At 50.6% G+C, this 22,278-nt stretch overlaps 1 protein-coding gene across 2 annotated transcripts; it reads right to left on the bottom strand.

Annotated features, from left to right (window-relative positions):
- Positions 1–14,887: 14,887 nt before the first annotated feature.
- On the bottom strand, positions 14,888–19,231 carry Kazald1 (Kazal type serine peptidase inhibitor domain 1). Of its 2 annotated transcripts, XM_021152122.2 has the most exons (6): positions 18,705–19,231; positions 17,982–18,023; positions 17,003–17,552; positions 15,724–15,884; positions 15,468–15,615; positions 14,888–15,290 (listed from the first exon to the last, which is right to left on the bottom strand). In XM_021152122.2, exons 3-6 carry the CDS (start codon positions 17,532–17,534, stop codon positions 15,193–15,195), a joined length of 939 nt encoding a protein of 312 aa, XP_021007781.1. In that variant the 5' UTR covers positions 17,535–17,552; positions 17,982–18,023; positions 18,705–19,231; the 3' UTR covers positions 14,888–15,192. The 2 variants fall into 2 exon arrangements, with proteins under 2 accessions (XP_021007781.1, XP_021007783.1); XM_021152124.2 differs by having other exon boundaries at positions 14,888–15,285; positions 17,982–19,231.
- Positions 19,232–22,278: the final 3,047 nt, after the last annotated feature.

The raw sequence follows: 22,278 nt of genomic DNA, 5'->3' as shown, positions 1-22,278 counted from the left end.
CAAAGGGCTGGGCAGTGGTGGCACACACCTTTAATCCAGCACTTGGGAGGCAGAGGCAGGTGGATTTCTGAGTTCGAGACCAGCCTGGTCTACAAAGTGAGTCCCAGGACAGCCAGGGCTACACAGAGAAACCCTGTTTTGAAAAACCAAAAAAAAAAAAAAAGAGAAAAAAAAAAAGTTCCCAAAGGACCTGGTGGGAGCAAAGGTGTGGGCATGGTCACGTCAGTAGGTACCCCTGCCTGGCTACCACTCCACTGACAGCTCTTTAGAATCCATTCAGAGTTTTGGCTGTGCTGTAATCTCTGGGTGATGAATATTTCCTCTAATGAATGAATGGGAATTGAATTAGCTGGAATGCCCGTGTGTTTAGACTCTCGATGATTAAACCCCCATCTGCCTGAGGCCTGTCTGGGAATAGCTCATTACATCTCATTTTTACTTCTTTTTTGTCATCTTTCTATGTTTCTGTAAAACTATTCTGTAGTGGATTTGTTGAGCTGGCTTAGGTTTTATCATTGGTGGATGACATTTCCTCATACGGATTTTTTTTTTTTTTTAGACTTTCACACATGAGTGCTGTATTTATATCATTTCCATCTCTCTCCCCTCTGTTCTAATGTCCCGATGCTCGCTAAAATTCGTGACCTCTGCATCTTGAATTGTTACACATTTGTCCTTATAGATCCATACGTGCACATAAATACTTATTCTACTTAGTGTTGCTCACATGTGTGTGTGTGTGTTTCTAGCTGACCATTTAGGATTTGATCATCTATGGGGGACTCATCCTTAAGGAAGACAGATTTCCCTTCTCTATAGCTCTGAATCTAGGGGCGGGGCCCTGTAAGATTACACACACACACACACACACACACACACACACACACGTTAAAATGTTAACTGGTGTTGTCATTGTTCAGTCTTGTTTAAGCACACATAAAATTTTTATAGGATCCAAAATAATGTTATAATAATAATTGTTTCTTTTGTTGCTGCTGTTTATTTACTTTTATTTTAAAGATTTATTTTATTTTTAGTTATATATATTGTCTTAGGGTTTTCATGGCTGTGAAGATATACCATGACCAAGGCAACTCTTTTTTTTTTTTTTTTTTTTTAATTTATTTTGTTTTTTCCGGACAGGGTTTCTCTATGTAGTCCTGGCCGTCCTGGAATTCACTCTGTTGACCAGGCTGGCCTCGAACTCAGAAATCTATCTGCCTCTGCCTCTCAAGTGCTGGGATTAAAGGCATGCACCACCACTGAATGCCCAGCAAGGCAATTCTTATAAAGGACAACATTTAATTGGGGCTGGCTTACAGGTTTAGTCCATTATCATCAAGGCAGGAAGCATGGCAGCATTCAGGCAGGCATGGCGCCGAAAGATCTAAGAGTTCTACATTTTGTTCCGAAGACAAACAGGAGAAAAATGGCTAGGCCCACACCCGCAGTGACACACTCTCTTCAACAAGGACACACCCCCTAATAGTACCACTCTCTGTGAGCCAAGCATATTCAAACTACCACATGTACACCTCTGTGTGTGTGTGTGTGTGTGTGTGTGTGTGTGTGTGTGTTTGTGTGCATGTCTGAGTATGTGCACTTGTTTGTGGTTACCAGTGAAGTCCAAAAGAGGTCATCAGATCCCCTGGAGATAGAGTTGCAAGTAGTTTCGAGCCACCTGACTTGGGTACTGGGCACTGAACTCAGGTCCTCAGGAAGAACAGTGTGTTCTTTTAACTACTGAGCCATCTCTCCAGACCTGCTTTTGGTTTTTGGCTTAACATCCCATTAATTTTGGCTTAACCAGTGCTGGGGGCTGGATGCAATGTCTTGTGATGACTAGGCAAATGCTCTACCACTGAACCCAAACACTGTTGTTTGCCTTATACAAAAGAATGGGGGGACAAGTCAAAGAAAAAAATTAAAAATACAATGTTTGGTGTGTGTGTGTGTGTGTGTGTGTGTGTGTGTGTGTGTGTGTGTTGAGACAGGGTTTCACTAAACAGCCTTGGCCAGCCTGGAGTTTACTTGGTAGACCAGGCTGTCCTGGAACTCACAGAGACTGCCTGCTTTTGCCCACCGCCCCCTCAGTCCCCTGACTCCCAGTGCTGCCGCTAAAGGCGTGTGTACCACTGTTGCTTTTAGTTGGACTGGGCCAGTGCTTCCCACCACAGAGCTCCACCTCCCGTTCCAATCCATTTATCTCATGAGACTACTCAGGCTGAAGTCTTCTGGGACCTGGGGAATCCTTATCTTTCTCCAGGAGCTCTGTCCAAGTTACTTTTGAGTCCACACCAGTCTGCTTTCTTCAAGGTATGTTGCTTGGACAGGGAGTTGCTTTGAGAGAAGGGAGATGGTGTAGGAGAGAAGCCCAGTTTGGGATTGAGTGCTCATGAGGTAGAGCTTCAGACCATTGCTCTTCATCTAGAACCATTCAGTCGCCTTCAAAGGAAGCCGCAGAGAGTTTGGGGAGTGGGGGAGAGCGGTCCACACAGGCTGGTGTTCGAGTTCACGCATAGGACTTTGTCAGGACCAAGGACAGCGTCACGGGCAGCTCAAGGTTCTCCACTCAGCCCTCTTCCTTCTCTGAAAAACTTGTTTCCCTGCTTACTAACCATCTCTTTCTCTTCTCCTTCCCATTATCCCTCTTCCTCTTCCTCCCACCACTCCTCTACTGGCTTCTCATCCCTCATTCCAGGGACAGGACCTGGTCCGTTAATTTTTCACCCCAGAAACCCCTCAAGCTCAGTTAGCCAAGCTCCCCAGAAGTGTCTGTTGACAACTTTATTCCCATGACTGAATCCTCCCAACCTTGCAAGAACACACACATGGAAATCAAGCATTCAAGTGCTGAGCAGGAAAGAAGGTTCAGGCGGATGGTTTTGTTTTGTTTTGTTTTGTTTTTTTCAAAAGACCAGACAGCGCTGCCTCCAGTGAGGCCTAGGACCAGGCTACCTGACCAGCCCCAGCATGTCCAAGGCTCTAACTTCACAGTCCTCTCTTCCTCTCCGTTCTCCTCACACTCATTCCCTTCCTTTCCCCTCTCCTCCTCCCCTCTTCGTTCCTTTGAAAAGTGGCAGCAGCTGCTGGAGAAGGCAGGCCCTTCCATGAGGCTCAGCGATTGTTGTGACTGAATGTCCTAGCCTTCTCTCCCAGTTAATCTAACTTGGGAAGACTTGAGGTGTGTTCTGGCTCTGCTGCCCGTGAAAGGCAGAGAATAAATAACAAGCCAGAGGCGTAAACAGATGTGCAGATATATGCAGCTGGTGCTTTGCTGCCAAATTACCATGGACAGAATGCTGGCAAGAGGCCAGGATGCCTCCCCCTCTGTTTGGAGTTTGGCCACCAAGACCCATCCAAGCTCGCTATCCATTTGGCAACCTCCAAGTAAGAGAAGAAATGCCAGGAAAGGAATGGAGAGGCTTCAGGTGCCCTTGGGCTGGATAAAGAACTCCAGAGTCTTGTCCTAATGACTCAGGCAGGTGGGGGCAGCTTTAGGGAAGACTAGGAATCTCGTGCCAGGCCCTCCCTGAATAGCCCCCCCGGAGTGGGCTCCCTGGGTGTGGCTGGGAGTGACTTGAGGCCAGTTTTTCCAACATTGAATGGTTCTACTTTACCTCCACTCTCCTGATTGAAGATTGGGTGCTCCTGGATTTTGATGGCTTCTGACACTGCTCAGAGTTGGTGTGCAGTGCAAGGGACAGTCAACAGTCAAATCGAAGCCAATTGGGAAACCCCACCACCACAAAAGGATGTTGCTGGAGACTCCAGCCCTGGAACAGGGTCCGTGGAGACTGAGACTAGCTAAGAGTGTGTTGGAATCAGGGACAACGCAGATGAGCAGGAGAGAAAGCAAGGCTGGAAGGTGTACTGCCCCATCAGGCCTCTCTCTGAGGCACTTCTTAGCTGAATTCAGAGACACCAAGCCGCCACTCAGGGGTTAAAGATGCTTATCCCTAAGGCTGATAATTTGAGTTTGGCTTCGAAGTTTGATGGTAGAAGGAGAGAATCCACTCCTGCAAATTGTCCTTGACCTCCACGTGCATGCCATGGCAAGTGCATACTTAGGAGCATACAGGAGATAGATAGATAGATAGATAGATAGATAGATAGATAGATAGATAATAGATAGATAGATAGATAGATAGATAGATAGATAGATAGATAGATAGAGAATTAAATACATGGTTTGGGTTTGGGGGGTTGTTTGTTTGTTTTGCTTTGTTTGGGGTTTTTGTTTTTGTTTTGAGACAGAGTTTATCTGTGTAGCCCTGACTGTCCTTGAACTCTTTCTGTAGATCTGCCTGCCTCTGCCTCTTGGAGTGCTGGGATCAAAGGCATTTGCCATGACTGCCCAGCTTAACTAAATGTTTTAAAGGGGGAGAATTTGAAAAAAAAATGGCTCAGAAGTTAAGAATACTTCCTGTTAGGATGGAACACAGGGTCCCCAATGGAGGAGCTAGAGAAAGTACCCAAGGAGCTGAAGGGGTCTGCAACCCTATAGGTGGAACAACAATATGAACTAACCAGTACCCCCAGAGCTCGTGTCTCTAGCTGCATATGTAGCAGAATATGGCCTAGTCGGCCATCACTGGGAAGAAAGGCCCCTTGGTCTTGCAAACTTTATATGCCTCAGTACAGAGGAATGCCAGGGCCAAGAAGTGGGAGTGGGTGGGTAGGGGAGCAGGGCAGGGGGAGGGTATAGGGAACTTTCGGGATAGCATTTGAAATGTAATGTAGAAGACCTGAGTTTCAGATCCCAGCACCCAATTAGGAGGCTCACAGCCACCTGTAATTCCAGTCCCAAGGGACCCAATGCCCTCTTCTGGCCTTCAAGGGAACCAACATGAATGGGGTGCACATAGGAACGTTCAGGCACAAACACAAGCAAACAAGATACAATGAATAAACAAATCTGTTCTCTCTAAAGAAGGTAACAGGTATGGTGCTCGAGTACCAGCAGGGAAGGTGCTGGCCTGAGCAAGGAGGTGAGCTGGGAGAGATGGAGGGAAGGAGGCAATGAGCTTGCTAAAATAAATGCTTACTGACATTCACCAACTGGCAGGCTGCCCTCCTCCAGGAATCCACGAATGCTTGCTTTAACATCTGTGACTCAGATACACAGTACACAGGTTTGAAACTGTCAGAGAATAAATGAAAGACATTCAGAGAGAAAGACGTGCTTAAGACTTGAAAGAGACCCTGTCTGGAAAAAAAAAAAAAAAAAGACTTGAAAGAGAGCCAGGCAAGGGGGGGCAGCCTTTAATCCCAGCAACTGGGAGGCAGAGGCAGGCAGATCTCTGAGTTCGAGGCCAGCCTGGTCTACAGAGCAAGCTCTAGGACAGCCAGGGCTACACAGAGAAACCCTGTCTTGAAAAACAAAACAAAACAAAATTTGACAGAGGAATTGGAGCTTAGCTCAGTGCCCCACCCCTGGGAGTTTTGGGGTGTTTTGTTCTGTTTTGTTTTTTGTTTTGTTTTGTTTTGTTTTTGTGGTTTTTGTGCCAAATGCTGAGCTGCCTACTCAGTCCCAGTGCCAATCCTTTGGCCCCACTAATGTCATTTCTAGGACACAAAAGCACTGAAATATTCACCCTGTGCTAAATAACAAGCTGGGGATGCCAGAGTAGCAGTGTACCACTTGGAAACAATTTAAAGGTCCATTAAAAAGCAGGGATGGGGACTGAAGAGATAGCTCAGTGGTTAAGAACACTGACTGCTCTTTCAAAGGTCCTGAGTTCAAATCCCAGCAACTACATGGTGGCTCACAACCATCCATGATGAGATCCGACACCCTCTCCTGGTGCTTTCTGAAGACAGCTACAGTATACTTAGGTATAATAAATAAATCTTAAAACAAAACAAAACAAAACAAAAACAAAAACAGGGACCATGACAGAAGACACAAAGGTCCTACTTCTACACACAGTTTTGAACCGTAGCAGGCATATGCTCATAAGGTACATTTTTTAAAGTAAAAGACAATTTGATCTACAAACAGAGTTCCAGGAGAGCCAGGATTACACGGAGAAACCCTGTCTCAAAAAATAAGACAAAATAAAATAAAACAAACAACAGACAATAAAAAAAAAGTTAAGGACAATTAAAAAATAATTTTTTAAAAGACAGACTAAGAGATCATCTTGCTAAATAATGGTTAGAGGAAAAAAGCAGAGATGAAGCTCAAACCTGAGATTCGTTCTCTCCGAGGGGGAGGCTAGGAGATGTAGGTAGGCAAAAAGAAGGCCAGGGTGGCCCTTAAGGCAGGAGCTATGCAAAGTCTACTCCACAAATGAAGTGACCCCACGGTTGCCTTCCTTTCCTGGGCTCCGGTTCCCCACAAGAGTCCAGCTTTATCCGCAGGGTCCCAGTGTGTCCTGGATTCGACTCCAGCTGCCAGGAGAAATCCCTCCCACTTACCTTCCTCGCGGCCCTGAAGACTAACTCAGTCCTAGGCTGAGTAACCCGGCACAGGTGACCCTGCTGCAGCAGAGGAAACCCCACCCCCAGGAGCCTTAATTTCTCTCCATACCTCTCCCTGCTGCTGTCAAGAGTCCCAGGATTTCTCCAGGTGAAGAAAAGAAAATAATAGCCAGTAATGAGCTGCATCCTCAGAGAAAGCCTGCGTGTATGTGCTGGGTGGGGGATGCTGAGCTGCAAGCCTCTTCACTCAGAGCTCTTCTCCTTGGGAGATGGAACCCGGCAGACACCACAGAGCATGAGGCTCCTTAACTGAGCTGACAGGTCTGTCAGCTCCTTTCACCCAGGCTCAGCTCTCCTCTGCAGTCCCTTGCAGTCTCTCTGGGGTTTCTTATGCTTTCTCTCTCAAGGCTGCCTCTCCCAGACTGAGTTCTCTTTGCCTTTTCCTCTGTCCTTCCCTCCACCCCTCACCGCCCCCATGGCAAGCCCTTCCCAGTGCTAGCTTCCTGTTACTCTGCCCTCTCCCAGCTCTTAGGCTATTTTCTTCATTCTATTTTAAAGAGAAGGCATGGAGTCAGCTCTCTCTGTTGGGGTTCCCAGCAAATTTTACAGATGATGGATAAGGAGCATGGATGAGGGGGAGAGAGCACTAGCAAGCTCAAGTTGGTCTATATCTTGCTGTGATTTCGGGACATGTTTGTGTGCAGCATCTAAAGACCATATCTCATCAGCATCCCCACCTCCTCTGATCAATGAGAAACCTGAGGTCCAGAGAGGCTAAGGGAACTATTTCCTGTAACAGAGTTAGCTAGTGACCAAGCCAGAATTAGAACCCAAAGATCCCAACCCCTGGGTGAGATTGTATCTACAGATCTGTTGAATTCCTTTCCCAAATATAAAGAAGACAGATTTGAATAACAAGTTCTCAAAGAGTAGAAAAAGCTAGACGCTTGTGGCCTTCAGGCTGCGCAGGCTGGGCATGTCTCTCTACACCTCTTCCAGCCCCCAAGGCAAGAGCACCTCTTCTTGCCATTCTCCCCTGCAAGAGGACTCCTGGACCAGCTCCCTCTCTGGAGGCCATCTCAGGAAGGCTGAGAGTACTCTGCCCTTGCGGTCCCATCCGTCCCTTCCAAGTCCTGGCCCATGACAAATCAGCCTTCTTCATCCGCCATTCCAGTCACCTCCCAGAGGCTTGGTTTGCTTATACAGCGCCCTTTGTGTACCACCTAAGTCTGACATCGCCTTGGTCCACACTTCCCCCTTTTCTGCTTGGAAGAGACACTGGTCCTTAACACAAGCTCTAGTCACTTGCCATCAACACCAACATGGTGTCCCCAAACCTCCTCTACACAAGGCCAGTCTCTTTCCAGTGGTGCTGTGTACCCCTGATAAACACCTGAATGCTCTCCCTTGGCACCCACTGACCCCCATCTGCCCTCTTCAGCAAGGGCCTCTGGGAGGGAGAGTGGGGGAGTCTGGGCGTGGGCTTTCCCCAGATTTCTCCCATGTGCCATTGATTCCCCAGGACCAGCAAAGGAGAGGGGGTTAGCAACAGTAAAGGAGTCAGGGCCTTTCCAGTGTGCTGACTGCTCTCTGCTGCCTGCGTCCTCCCTTGCCCCTCCATCTCCTCGGCTCCCTCCCTCCACCGCAGCCTGCAGACCCAGCTACAACCTGCACACACGCAGCAGCATTTGGGGGCTGAGGCGGGAGAGGTTAATTATTGCTCCCCCGCCCCCCACCCCCCCACAAGATGTATCTGACTGTCAGAAGGGGTGACAGATGAAGACAAAGTACAGGTATGGCTCCTGCGAACCCAGCCTTCCATGTATCAGCCTGGTTGAGGTTGGGGGGGGGGGGCTACTGAAGTTTTAACCCCTCTGGTGCCAGTGTAGTGCATAGTCTATGAGCACGAGGGAAGCTGGGGTTGAAACCCGGCAAGGGCCAACTGAGGCCTAGAAACCTGTAGGGCCTCTTCTTGCCTGCCTCAATCATCAGGATGGACGGCAATGTACAGGAAGGACTCAGCCAAAGACTCTAGAATTAAGGCCACAATGCCACGGGGAGAAGCTTGCTGCAGAGTCTGAGCCTGAAGGTCTGGAGAAGCCTGCGTAGTTTAGGTGTCTAAGGATACACTTCTGCCTTCTCCCCTCACAGGAGTCTGTCCCCAGGGGTCCTGGTCAGGGTGTGCGTTTCAGAAAGAGTGTGTGGTTGTGTGGCTATGTGACTGAGCCCAGGTGTTCTTGTGGTGTCAGTAAACTTGACAATACAGAGGTCGGGGGAGAGAGAGAGAGAGAAAGAGAGAGGGAGAGTCAGAGACAGAGATGAGTGCACACTTGTGGTGTCATTGTGGGACAGAGAACTGGTACAACCGTGAAGGTGTGTCCTTGGGAGAATATGGTTTGCAAGCATTGAGGTACCTTTAACGAGGTGGAGAGCATACCAAGTGTGTCCGCATAAGAGGGTATGTGGGTGTCAGTGTGTGAACGTGGTATGTGTGCTTGTGTGTGCTGCAGGCATGTATGCATGTGTGCAGTACTAGTCTAAGGCTGCGGCCTCTTGCCGGTGGCCCTCTTCTTCCCCGATCTTCTCTCTCCATAAGCAAACGAGGTGAAATAATTACTTTCCCATTTAAACGCCCCATGTTCAAGCCAGAATGAAAACAAAGTGATTTAATAAAAATGTCTTTAAAAGGGAGAAGAGGAAAATGAACATCCTCTCTGCTCCCCTCCCTGGTGTTCAGGGAGTTCCCAAGCCCTTCAAAGTTAATTAAAACAGGAACTAAAAAATCACAGATTCACTTAGCAAACCCGCTTCCCATCTCTGCCTTCAAGGTAAGGCACCCCCCCCAGAACTCTGCCCCAGGCCTGCCCCTGCAGGTCCCCCCCACGCTTGTTATAACTTCTGCAGGAGCCACCCTCATTCCTTGTGGGCACCCTGGCTTTCTTGCACCCTCTCTTCAGAAGGGGACTTGATTCTTCCCCTCCTCCCAAAGAGTCATCAAAGGCCTTGTCTGGCTATCTGAAGCCCTTGATAGTCACTGGCCGTCATCAGAGGTTTCCGGCCCTGCCTCCTCCCAGGATAAAACCAGCCCACGGTCCCTGCTAGGCCTCCTCAAGGGTCCCCTGAGCCCCCAGCTGCTCTGAGCTTTATCTGTCTTCACTGACCCCTGGCCCTGTCCTCAGCCCCAGCTCAGTGTAGATCTGGCAGTTTCCGCCCGGGCTGTCTCTGTTCCCCATCAGAGGCCCCATTGGAACTCAGCAGCCCAGATAAAAGAGATGGATGGATGTGAGTCTGGGGGTGGGGGTGTGCCCCTCCCCACAAGCCAGGGCCAGGGGCTCCCTACAGAGGACTGGGGTAGGGGTGACACAGTCCTTTGGAAGCTCTTTGGAAGTCAGGTGCCTGCCATCTTGCCTCCGATTTTCCCGTTCTTCTGAAGGCCCAGTTCCTAAGGATGTTTCCAGGCAGGCACAACGTTGCATTGTACTTCAAAGGAGATCCTGCGCTGGGTACCCTGCCCCTTTTCAGCCAATCACAGGCCTAGAAATAATCTTGGTAAGGTTGTGACCGGTTGCGTGGAACACTTATTTGCTCTACACATGCCACTTATAGGAACTCCAGTGCCCGTGGACTGTTATCTTGCCGGAGATGGCAGAGAAGAAGGAAGGTGAAGAACCAGCTCTGGAGGCGGGGAGATGGCTCAGCCATTGAGAGCACTTGCTGCTCTTCCAGAGGACCTCACTTCGGCTCCCAGCATCTGTGTGAAGGCTCACGACTGCCTGACACTCCAGCTCCATGCAATCTGATACCCTCAAGGTTTTAAGAAAAAAAAAGGAAGCTGTCCCAAGCATGATCTAGAAAGGGAGCCATGTTGGGTCTTGGAAACATTCTACCAACCCTATGCCCACTTGGGAGCTCTGTTGTAGAGCCCCCAGCCCTGCAAGGTCCTGCTTTACCCTTCAGAGCCAATGCCCTTGCAGATCTTACCACTGCCTCAGAAGCCAGACCCCTAACACTAGTGCACACAGTGAGGAGGCGCAGGAGATCTAGAGAAACCCACGTTAGAGTCTGATCTACTGAGAGGCCACTTCAGCCAAAGGAGACATATGGGAGCTCCTGCCTTGGTTCAGTTACCTAGGACCAAGAGAAGATGAGAGACAGGAAGCCATTAGCCCCAGAGTCCTCAACCATCATCCCTGGAAGGCCCATCTCTTCCCTTGACCTCACCCTGTTTCTCTTAGGGGTTCTTTCTTTTTCTCCCAGGGGACTCTGGGTGCTCTTAAGTTCCTCAAAGTCGCTCCTCTCTCCTGTGGTGGTCTACGCTCAGCGGATGGAATGAGACCTGATGGTGGACACACTTGACCTAAAGCTTGTGTTTCACATCTATCCAACTCCATTCAGGGAGACCTAGATGGCAGAGAACACGTCAGAAATAAATTCATCCCTCCTGTGTAACCCCTCCTGACCTTTGAGGGGGAAGCCCAGATAAAATCTCAATGCTCAGTCTAGGTGGGGTGGCACCCGACTGGAACCCCAGCACTCTGAGGACAGAAGTGGACAGATCTTGATAAGTCAAGGCCAGTCTGGTCTACATAGTGAGTTCCAGGATAACCAAGGCTACATAGTGAGACCTTGTCCTCCTCCTCTTCCCTCCTCCCTGCTACCCCAAAAACCTCAACCCTAGGAAGAGGGAGGACTTCAAAGAAGGGAACCAGTGAGAAGAAACTCAGCAAAGCCAGGCAAAGAGGAAAGAGACATGTCTGTTCTCACAGACAGGCTTAGGTAGTCTGAGAAGTGGGCCTTAACAGCATCCGTGTAACAAAAGAATCGGGAAGAGGGACGAAGAAGCCAGGGAGCACCTTTCCTGATTCCGCCCTAGGACTGTGCTCCTGGGGATTATGTTCTCCTCCAGAGCCATGCCCCACCCTCGTTTGGGTCCCCGGGTCTGAGTTTAAACCAGAACTATAATAACAGCATGGGAGAAGGTGGCCCAAGAGCAGGGAACAATGTTTCATGGAACACTGGTGTTGAGCATCCGCCCCACCTTACCCACCAATGAGTCACCTAAGCTAGGCCAAGCCCTGAAGCTTTTAAAGCTCTCTTCTTCTCCCCCCTCCAGCACATCTGGAACCCAGTTTAAACACAGAAAAGCCTAGAGAGGGTTGGAGCCCCCTAGCGAGAGAGGAGGGGAAAGCTACTTGTCTGAGCCGGTTTCCGGGCTCTGATCAATCTTCATGTATCCCTGCACCAGAGCATCTGTCTGGTCCCCTAACTTCATCCCATCTGTCGTGTCCCCTAATTTAACTCTATCCCCGAACCTGGCTACATTTCTTCCCTCGGGCGCTTCTTAATTCCACCACAACATCCCAAGTGCTCCCCTCCTGGTCTGCAACTGACTCCCAGAGTTCAATGCCATTCAGGGGAGACCCCTGCCAGTCTCTAAGAGACCCCTTACACTGTGGGCAAGCCTGTCTCCTTCCTGTGACCCTTTGCTTTAAGAAAAGTGGGGGCGGGGTGCTGGAGAGATGGCTCAGCAGTTAGCACTGGCTGCTCTTCTAGAGGAACTGGGTTTGATTCAGCACCCACAGTCAGCAGCAGCTCACAAGCATCTGTAAACTCCAGCTTCAGGGAATCTGATGCCCCATTTCTGACCTCCGTGGGAACCAGGCCTGTCCTAGGCCTGCGCTGGGATTAAAGGTATGCTTCACCACACCCCTAATAAAATAATATTTTTAAAAACGTCTCTTATATAGAATTCATTTATTTTTATTTTTATTTTATGTGCGTTGGTGTTTTGCCTGCATGTATGTCTATGGAGTTACAGACAGTTGTAAACTGCCATGTGAGCGCTGGGAATTTAACCCTGGTCCTCTGGAGGAGTAACTAGTGCTCTAAATCGCTGAGCCATCTCTCCAGTCCCCCTTGAGGGGATCTTTTTTTGTTGTTTTTTGGTTTTGTTTTTTTTTTGTTTTGTTTTGTTTTTCGAGACAGGGTTTCTCTGTGTAGCCCTGGCTGTCCTGGAACTCACTTTGTAGACCAGGCTGGCCTCGAACTCAGAAATCCGCCTGCCTCTGCCTCCCGAGTGCTGGGATTAAAGGCGTGCGCCACCACGCCCGGCTCGAGGCGATCTTTTTTACAAGGGTTTTTCCAAACAAACAAAAACTCTCAAGGCCCCTTAGCCCTGGCCCGTCTGCCACTACCAGAAGTATCCACCAGATGGCAGCCTTTCCCCAGTTCCTAAGAATTGCCAGAGAGGTCGCCTTTTCCCCACCATTCTTAGTGGTTGAGGCATAGACTCAGCCCCTCAGTATGGCGAGTGCATCCTTGGTCCCCAAAGTCTGCAATTTTGACCTCTTTAAAATCAAGTCCTTCCTCTCCTCTCAATCTTCAATTCTTCTTCTATTGGATGGGCAGACTTCCCCTGGGGTCTTCGGTTCTGTTCAGTTCTCAGACCGACCGTTATGGGGCGGAGGTGACTTGGCTAAGCCCCACACCCTCGATTCTGACCAGCGCGGATGAAAGAATCCTAGAAGCTTAAGCAGAAGTGGTCAGAAGCAGCAACGCCCGTGTTACTACCACTCCAAAAAGGGTGATGGAGTTGGTGCCTTTAGCACATAGTGTCATACACACTTGTACAAGCAGTCCCCTATGGTTTTCTCCACACACCCTGCTCTGAATGGAGGAGAAACGCAACCAGGTCAGCAAGAGAGCATCCTTCCCACAGGTCGAAGGTCAGAGGCCAGGACTACAAGTTTGGGAGAGGGTTGATTCATATTAATCCAGTTGGTCTTCTCTCCCTGACTGACAACCTCCGGGTGGGGCAAAAGGGAACCCATTTGTTACATCTTACACAAACGACTTAAAGCCCCAGAGGTGGGCGCTGGGGCCCGGGTGGCGGTGCACAGAGAACGTCCCACCGCCAGGCCTGGGCCTCTATGGCTCTGCTCTCCAGCAAAGGAACCGCGCACCTCGGCTACGAGCCGAGCCGTTTAGTGCAAAAGGCTTTAAAACCCGTGGGGATGAGGAGCGGAGAGTGCCCGCAGCCGCTCAGTTTCCCCGTCCTCCTCCCCCTCTCCTCCCTCGGGAGCGGCGGGAAATTATTTATTAAAACACCGCCCGCGCTCTCATTTATTTGCGGTGAATAATCCTAGGCCTCTCAGCGCGTTTATTAAACCTTTCCCGTCCCCGCGCCCGCATTACTTTAATAATAAATCGCGTGTCACTTTCCGGCGACATTATTAAACCCCGTCCGCTGCAGCAGAGGCGGGGTGCGGGGAGGGTGCAGGCGGTGGGCGGCAGAGCATCCTTCCACTCCAGGCTGCGGGGCCCAAACCCTCAAGGCTGCAGAGGGGGAAACTGAGGGGTCGAGGAGGTTACTCCCCGCAGATGCGACAGATTCGGGTTTGGGCGAGAGCCAGCCTGTCCTCTGCAGGTAGGTACAAGGGAACAGGCAGGCCTCAGGACATCTTGACGCCCCGGAGAGCAGAGAACAAGCTATGATGGACACAGGGACCCGGACCTAGGTCCCCCCTCACTGGGTGGAGAGGACCTTTCAAGAGAAAGCGTATAGCAGGACGCTCCCCACCCCCACTCGGTTCAGACCCTCCCACTGTCCTCCTTCTGCCGGCGCCCTACAATTCGCTGCCAGTACTCGGCCGCAGCACGGCTACCGGGGATCACTGTCAGAATCATACTGGAAAAGTGGCAGCAGCCAGGCAGAGGCAGTGGAGATGCAGTTCATACAGGCAGGAGGGGTGGCCAGGCCTCGAGCATGGGGTTCCCGGCCACGCCCCTTCCAGGGGGGCAGCAGCCCGCGATGGGTCTCACACCGCAAACACAGACGCTGAGCCAAGAGCGGTCCCTCCCCGCGGTGGCGCCAGCTCCGGGCGCAGCCCCGGCGCGTAGGAGGTTGTCGCTTTCCACACACAGCGTCTTGGCCTGGTGACTAACTCCACCCTACCCTTAAACAATTTCATAAACTCCTCAGTGTCCCTGGGCTAGGTAAAGAGTATGTGGAGAGATCTAGGCCAAAGAGTACTTTTGTGAAAAGACCTCAAGTCAGAAAAGACTGCTTACAACTGGGACAGTTAGAAACAGCATTACGACTTTTACATTTGTCTGGAAGATGGAAAGGAAAGGAGGGAGAAGAGGAAGGGTGTGGCTAACACAGGTGCCCCCACCACTAATTTATATTGAGGTCCCACCCACATAGACCTGGTTCTCCACTCTGCCTGGGAAGGATACAAGAATAAGGGCCTGAAATAATCTATCCTATACCAACGGGAAGGGGGGTGCGGTGGGGGGAGTGAAGGGGGGGCTGGGACGACTTCCTCCTCTCTCCAGTCAGATTGCTCTAGGCTCCTGCAATAGAGGACAGAAGAGGGCAGTATAGGGCCTGCAATCTGTTAAGTGCAGAAGCCAGAGTCTGTTATGTGCACATCTGTAAGAATTGTCCGCAGCAGTATGGCTCGGTTTGTTTATATTTTTTTTATTGATGCCCACTGTGCCTAGTCGTATGCTAGGTGGGTTTTGTCCCCTAGAGTGTATAAGACACGGAGCTACCCCACCCCTCTCCCTGTACTGAACTAAATCAGTTCTGCTGCGCTCATCTCTACCGCGGAAGCTTCGGAAAGATGGAGCTGAGGCTACACTGAGCATTAAACAATCCATGAAAGGATCCTGCTCGCCCTTCAGTCTTCTCCGGGCTTTCTAGACAGCAAGGATGCAGTGCTCTGTCCACATGCCCACACCTGCAAAGCAGAGATCTGGGACCTAGTAGTAATCGCCCAACTCTTCACTTTCTGCCTCCTCCTCCTCAGGAACCAAACTCCGTGATTGCAGTTGGGAGAATCCCGTGGCGTTCAGCTGCTCTGCAAACATACGTGGTAAAGAAAAAAGGGTCAGGGAAGAGACTCGGTGTGTGGGAAGGGGTGTGTGTGTGTGTGTGTGTGTGTGTACATAAGTCACATGCAGCCTGTTCCTTACAGGCATCCAAGAGTCCTAATGCAGCCCATCTTCCTGGTGCCCAGCGCCCAGGGCTCCCTTACCTGGTGTGAGCACTGTGAGGGTTGCAGAAGCCTCCGCTTGGCCCAGAGCATTCCGGGCAAGGCAACGGTAGGTGCCCTCATCACTAGGGCGCAAAGCTTGAATCTGTAGCCAGCCAGTCACCTCAAACTTCTGAGGTCCACCCCTAAACTGGAGACAGACCGTACTGTCAGCAAGGTCATCTGCAGAAGTCCTGGGTTTGTTTGTTTGTTTTTGTTTTGTTTTATCAGGAGTATGCCCCTGCTCCCTGCCCCCTACCTGCACAGAGATATGGGGGTCATCCCCCGGCAGCTGGATGTCCAAGCCATCTTTCCTCCACTCAATCGAGGCCATGGGGTAGGCAAACACCTCACAGCCAAAGATCACATCCTGTCCGGTTACATTCCAAATATTGTGAGGCTGCGACAGGATCTGGGGCTCTGGGGCAGGGGGATGGAAATATGAGGCTTGAGAACAGGAAGCTGTATCCAGCTCGGGGAGGACACAATTTACAAATTGATGTGGATATGTTTGGAGTGGGACACAAAGCATGCCAAGGTCAACATGCATCTGCAAACAAAATATGCCACAAGTCGGGAGACGTACAAAAGTAGGGGGGATGCACACAAGGGCACAACAGCCAAGTTCGGAGGTGCACAGGCACAGAAAGCAGTGTCGATTACAGACGTTGCCTACAGACCCACAGCTTAGCTGGATAAACATGCTCTGTCCTGGACTGCTCCGCTGCCCTCATTCTACCCAAGGGCCCCTTTCCTGCGGGTCGTGTAACCAACACCTCCCTCCCTTCTTCCCCCTTTTCTAACTAGGCCCAGTTCCCAAAGGCTTGCAGAGCAGCCACATTCCAAATGTCCTGAGAATGCGACAGGATCTGGGCTCCGAGAGGGAGGAGGTGGGAAAAACACCGCAGCAGGGGAACCTGAAACCACCTTATTGCACGGCAGAAAACCTGTTGGGAGCCCCCCACCCCACCCCCACCCCCTGCTAGTGCATTTGTTTCCGCTGCAACTCCAGCCTAGCCAGACTATAGAGTAGGTAAAAGCTGAGGAAGTGTGGGTGGCCAACGAAAACCACAAGCTTGAACATCCCCAACCCCAACCCAAAGGATGAGGGGCAAGAGAGGCAAGAAGCCATCTTCCCTTCTCTAATTCCTAAATGCGTGAGAAAACTGATAGGCGGGGGCCAGGGTTAACAGGATGCATCTCACAGAACTCCCTCTGCTTGGGCTCCAGCAGTCTAGGCAAAGTCTTAGTGGGGGTGGGGGGGGGAACTCTATAGTCCTTTCAGTTCAGACCCAGCTATTGGCTATGTGCCCGTTCCTTCGGAGGCCGGTCCCTGCAAGGACCTGCCTGGATAGGGCTCTCAGGCACCTCAAACCTGCCAACAAATCTCAACCTGCTTTTTAATTGGCAGCCTTTGAGGCTCTTGGTCTCCCTCAACTATTCATTCTGCTGACCACAGAGCAACGCTGACGGGGATCCGGGAGTAGTGCCTTTGGGGAGCCAGGGTTCCTGGTACTAAAAGCCCTGGACTTGCGTACCCGATTCGCAGGGCCCCGGATGCACCACAGTGAGGTTAGCGTCCGGCCGAGCGCGGGCGGCCTCCTGCAGGCGGCAGATCTGCGCGTAGGTTCGGCCGTCCGAACCACAGAGCGGGCGCTGCGAGCGGCAGACACACAGCGGCTCCGGCACCTCTCCTCGACTCAGGTCACCGCCCGCGTCCAGCCTGCACTCGAGCTGCTCGCCGCAGCGCCCGTAGAAGTTAGCGCTGGGGTCCAGATCGCAGAGCTGGCCCTCCAGGTTGGCGCATTCCCAGCAGCAGCCGCACGCATCCCGCACCCGGCCTGCTAGGCATCCCCGCGGCGCAGCGCACTCTTCTGGCCGGCAGGGAGCACAACCCTCGCCCTCGGCTAGCAGCCGCAGCCAGCCTCGCCGCAGGTAATCGGGGCCTGTGGACGGCCTCGCGCTAACGGGTAGCTGGATCCACACCACCAGCAATAATGGTAGTAGCAAGGGCAGCGCCAAGGTAGGTGCAGCATAGTTAGCTGGAAGCCCTGTGAACACTCGGGGCATCAGCGCGTAGGTGGCACCCTGCCAGGAGAGGAAAGCCAGGTCTGGAGGTCAGAGATAAAGTCAAGGCTGTATAAAAGCTTGATTCTATCCTCTGCTACCCTGGAGCCAACTAGAAGCCCTAACAAAGAGGCCTGGTGATTCCTAGGGGTTTATGCCAGTTGGTAATTGATTAAGCTGGTCTTGGGGACTAGGGAATAAAGAGACAGACAGTGTATCGGGGTATGATCACTAACACCCATGCAGGTATGCATACACCCATACACACACATACGCGTATACACACACACATGCATACATATATGAACACGCGCGCGCGCACACACACCAGCATCACCTCCAGAAACCACCCAGCTCTGACGCACCTTTACCCCAGAGATAGATAAAACTACACTTGATGTAAAAACTTCAGGTTGGGGTGATGGTGCTGGGGACATCGCAGCGACTCACCTAGTGCCTTGGACTAGGCCCTTAACAGCTGGGATTTCCAACCTAAAAAAAAAAAACCACAAAACAAAAAACGGTAGGGAACGAAGAGTCGCATGCACGGCCAGCCAGACCCGCAGGCCACCCCTGCTTCTGTCGGGGGATCCCTGGCAGCCCACAGACTTAAGATTAGAAGAGAAACTCCTCCGCCCCTTCTCCCCGCCCCTAGATGTCGAATACCCGCCTTCTTCCCAGGCCCTGAGGCCGATAATTTTATCCAGTCTTACAAGGACCCTCCTGGGTCTTTCACTTCGACCCTAGCCCAAAGTCACAATGAGTGTACAGAGCCGCTTAACCAGACGCCGCTGCTGGGAAAGCAAAGGCTGTGAGAAGTGAATAGGGGTGGAATGGCCGAGGAGCTCAAACTGTTGGCTGAATCCCAGGTCCTGTCTCATCTGATTTAGATTTGGAGAGCGGCAAACAGCTGCAATATAGAAAGAAGGAAAGGCTACGAAATTTTACTCAATGTAAAATTGACTTCAACACTATGGGCGTTTCTGGAGGGCAGGCTCGGGGCCAGCTTCCTCTGGGCACGGTTTGCAGCTGTGTTCACCCAGTCTCTCCACTGGGGCGCAGACTAGACTATAAGCTTTTCCAGCTGCCATCCACATCTGGCTACCTCCCTCCCAATATAGGGCAGGTGCTTGAACCCGCGGAGGAGCCTGGTGATTAGAGGTCGGAACTGACTAGCGGCCGCAGCAAGGCCGGCGGGTGACTCCCCGTAGGGCGTCTCTGGGCTCCGGATTACAGGTTGCAAAATTCGAGCATGTCGGGGCCAAAAGTGTTCAGTCTGGAGACCTCCGCCAACGCCACGGTGGCACTTTTGGGTTAGGGGCAGGAAGCAAAGCATCCCCGGAGGCCCGCCCACCGCCCTGAGAATGGCAGGCCCCGCCCCCGCCGGCCCCCAAACAGCTTCCAGAAACCGCAATCCAAGCTCCTAGGAGGAGGAGGAACAGAAGGAAACCCGGCTTTCATGCAAGGGAAGGGTGGGGCTTATATAGGCCCCGCCCAGAAGGCGTCATAGGTTCTGACTGCGCGTGCGTCCGCGGCCTGCGGCGGCTCCGCTCTACCCTGCGAGCAAGAAGCACTGCAGTCACCGCGCAGTTCTGACTTTGGCCGAGCCCTCCTCAAAGGAGCGTTCAGTCATCAGAGACGCTGCCTCTGACCAGAGGGGTTCCGACGAGGTGGACGAGAGCTGTACACAGGCAATCCCAAACTCCGAGGAGACAGGAAGCGAATTTCACGCGAGGTTTCGGGACTGTCGCGAGAATCCCAACGGCGAGCTAGAAAAGGAAAAAGCCCGCGGCTTTTAAGCCAGGAAAGCACGAGGGCAGGCAGATGCCGATGGTGGTGCTAGGCAATCCCTTGGTTGGAGGGCGCGTTAACTGTTGGCCTGGGAGCAGAAGTGAAGCGAGGATTGCAGAATGTTCTGGAAAAGGCGCGAGGAGGGCTTGCCTGGTGGAGGAAGGGAGACACTCTAGGGGAGGTCACTGGGGGCGGTGATCGTCGCCAGATGTAGAGTTGGAGCTGTCCAGGTCTAAATGAGGAACTGTGAGCTTTCAGCCCTAGGAGCCACTATCAAAATCCCCAACGTCAGGGTCCTAGACACGCCTTCCATCTTAATCGTTGCCGGCGTTTACTGTTAGACTTCGCGCCTCTAGTAGGAATCACTGTGTCTTCTGTCTCTGTACTCACCCCCCACCCCCACCCCCCGAGACCGACTGCTAAGGAAGTTCTTGGGAAGCATATGTGCATTAAAAGTGAAAGACTCTCCCTGGTTCTGAAAGATGCAGTCACTAAATAAGAGGCTAGGGATTAACTCGACGGAGAACGAGCGCCCTCTGGTGGGCTTGCAGCAGCTGCGACTCGTGACAATGCATACTGTCTATACTAGGGATCCACTGTAACTTTGCGAAAGTTCTTACAGTAGTCTTGCGTTGCTGATGATTAAACCCGGGACTTTTAGAGTTAAGCCAGAACTGTTGTCACCGTATCTCTGGCCCAATAATAATAACATTTTAGAAAGGAGTTTGTTCGCATAGGGCAGTTTGAAAGCCTAGCTGCTCGTGTCTCCAGGTGCTCCTCGTCGGGCACTTTTATCAGGTGAAGTTCTAAAACACGTTAAGCAGCAACCGTGGGTATCAGAAAAAGAGTTACTTAAACGTTTAAAACGTTGACTCGGTTTGACAAGCTTCCTATTTTTTTTTTAATTTTTTACTTATATGAGTACACTGCAGCTGTTCTCACACACTAGAAGAAAGCATCAGATCCCATTACGGATGGTTGTGAGCCACCCTGTGGTTGCTGGGATTTGAACTCAGAACCTCTGGCAGAGCAGTCAGTGCTCTTAACTGCTGAGCCATCTCTCCAGCCCTAGCTTCCTATTGTTGAAGCAAAGGAAATTACTTCTAGTCCACAGGATGCGGTTACTACCAGGCATATCAATGAACGAGGTGCGATTCAGATGAACACCTGATAGTTCATCTTCTTCTAAAACATCTATTACCGGGTTGTGTCTATGGTGTGTATGTACATGAGTGTAGACGTATTTGTGTTTGGAGCTCGGGATGATTTTCGGGACTCGGTCCATCTCCTTCCATCTTGAAGTCATCATCAGATTTGCATAGCAAGCACCCTTGCCTGCTGAACCATCTCACCAGCCCCCGAGTACTTTTCTTTTTTTTTTTTTTAATTTTTTTAAAGATTTATTTATTTATTATATGTAAGTACACTGTAGCTGTCTTCAGACACTCCAGAAGAGGGCGCCAGATCTCGTTACGGATGGTTGTGAGCCACCATGTGGTTGCTGGGATTTGAACTCTGGACCTTCGGAAGAGCAGTCGGTGCTCTTACCCGCTGAGCCATCTCACCAGCCCCCGAGTACTTTTCTACATTACTTTTGTTTGCACGTGTCTGAGTGCATTGTACACACTCTGTGCTCATGAATGGGAGTCTGTTCCACCCCATGAGCCCTAGGAATTGAACCAGGGCATCATGCTTGGGGCAAGTGTCCTGCCTTCCAACCATCTCTCCAAACCCCTAATCTTTTTGATGTGCCTTGGTGTTTAGTGGACCTGGGTGAGCACATCAGATCCCTTGCAACTGGAGTTATAGACAGTTGGGAGCTGCCGTGTGGGTGCTGGGAATTGAACCCAGGTCTTCTGGAAGATGAACTGGTGCTCTTAACCACTGAGCCATCTCCACAGCGCCCCCCCCCCTTTATTTATGGTGAAAGCCAGTAATGGTGACACATACCTATAATCCCAGAACTGAGGAGGTGGAGGCAGGAGAATCAGAAGTTCAAGGTCATCTTTGCCTAACCAGGGAGTTGAAGGTCAACTGGGTTACACAATACCCTGTCTCCAAAAATCAGACAACAGGAAAAACCCTTAGGATGGCTTGAGAGGACTCACTTTATAGTCTTTACATCATAATCTTTGGTGGGGCACAGTTATGGAGGATAGTGGGGTGTCATTTGAGGAGGAAATGAAACACGTGGTTCACAGTGACAAAATGGATACAGATGAACTCTGCTTCCTACGAATATTAGAATCAATTAAGTCAGAAGGGCTCAAGATCGATAATTAAGATGAAATGCTTTATATTGGTCTACTATGACAAATAGATGTTCTCATTAAAGTAGAAAATAAGATTAAGATAAGTATGTAGACACCACAACTGTATAAAGATGTATCATAAATATCAGTGAACAGAGAATTTGCAATGAGGCTGCGTGTAACTCTCACTATCCTTTATTTTGTAAAGTTATTTTCATAATGAAAGAGTAGAGGCCAGTCTCCCATACCGCCCCCCCCCAAAAAAAATAAATAGTGACTATTCTTTAGGTAAATTAGAATGTTGAAATAAATACAGAAAGTGGGGTCAGCCGGATAGGAAGATAAATATTGTAATTTATCTACAAGTAACATTATAAAATGGAACTAGACTAGCCAGGAACTTGCTTCTGGAATACCTAGGCACTCAGGCAAGCTGAACAGATTTCAAGACATCTTAGACAGACACCAGGCCAACAGTTTCTTTATCCTCCTTCTCAGGACAGTTTCTTTCTGTCACCCACACCCAACCTTTAACATCTCTTCTGCTTTTGGCCACCTGATGACCAATTTCCATAAGAATAAAGTTAGAAGGAGTATTTAAAGTATTCTACATTTCCTTAGAGTTACAATTATTATGTGTAATTGGTGTCTGTAAGTGCAGATGCTAGTTGAGTAGCGGAAGCCAAAGAACTACTGGGGGGGGG

This window comes from Mus caroli, chromosome 19 (assembly GCF_900094665.2).
Source record: "Mus caroli chromosome 19, CAROLI_EIJ_v1.1, whole genome shotgun sequence".
NCBI lineage: Eukaryota > Metazoa > Chordata > Mammalia > Rodentia > Muridae > Mus > Mus caroli.
The sequence above is the reverse complement of the archived record's forward strand: the minus strand, read 5'-3'. Positions and strand labels throughout refer to the sequence as shown.

Bases quoted from the DNA above. Each gene is read 5' to 3' on its own strand.
- Kazald1 (XM_021152122.2), bottom strand. From the start codon at position 17,534: ATGCCCCGAGTGTTCACAGGGCTTCCAGCTAACTATGCTGCACCTACC. The intron at 15,885-17,002 runs GTACGCAAGTCC...CCCCTGCCCCAG, and splicing joins TCCGGGGCCCTGCGAATCGG to AGCCCCAGATCCTGTCGCAG. The intron at 15,291-15,467 runs GTAAGGGAGCCC...GTATGTTTGCAG, and splicing joins CCTCACAGTGCTCACACCAG to AGCAGCTGAACGCCACGGGA.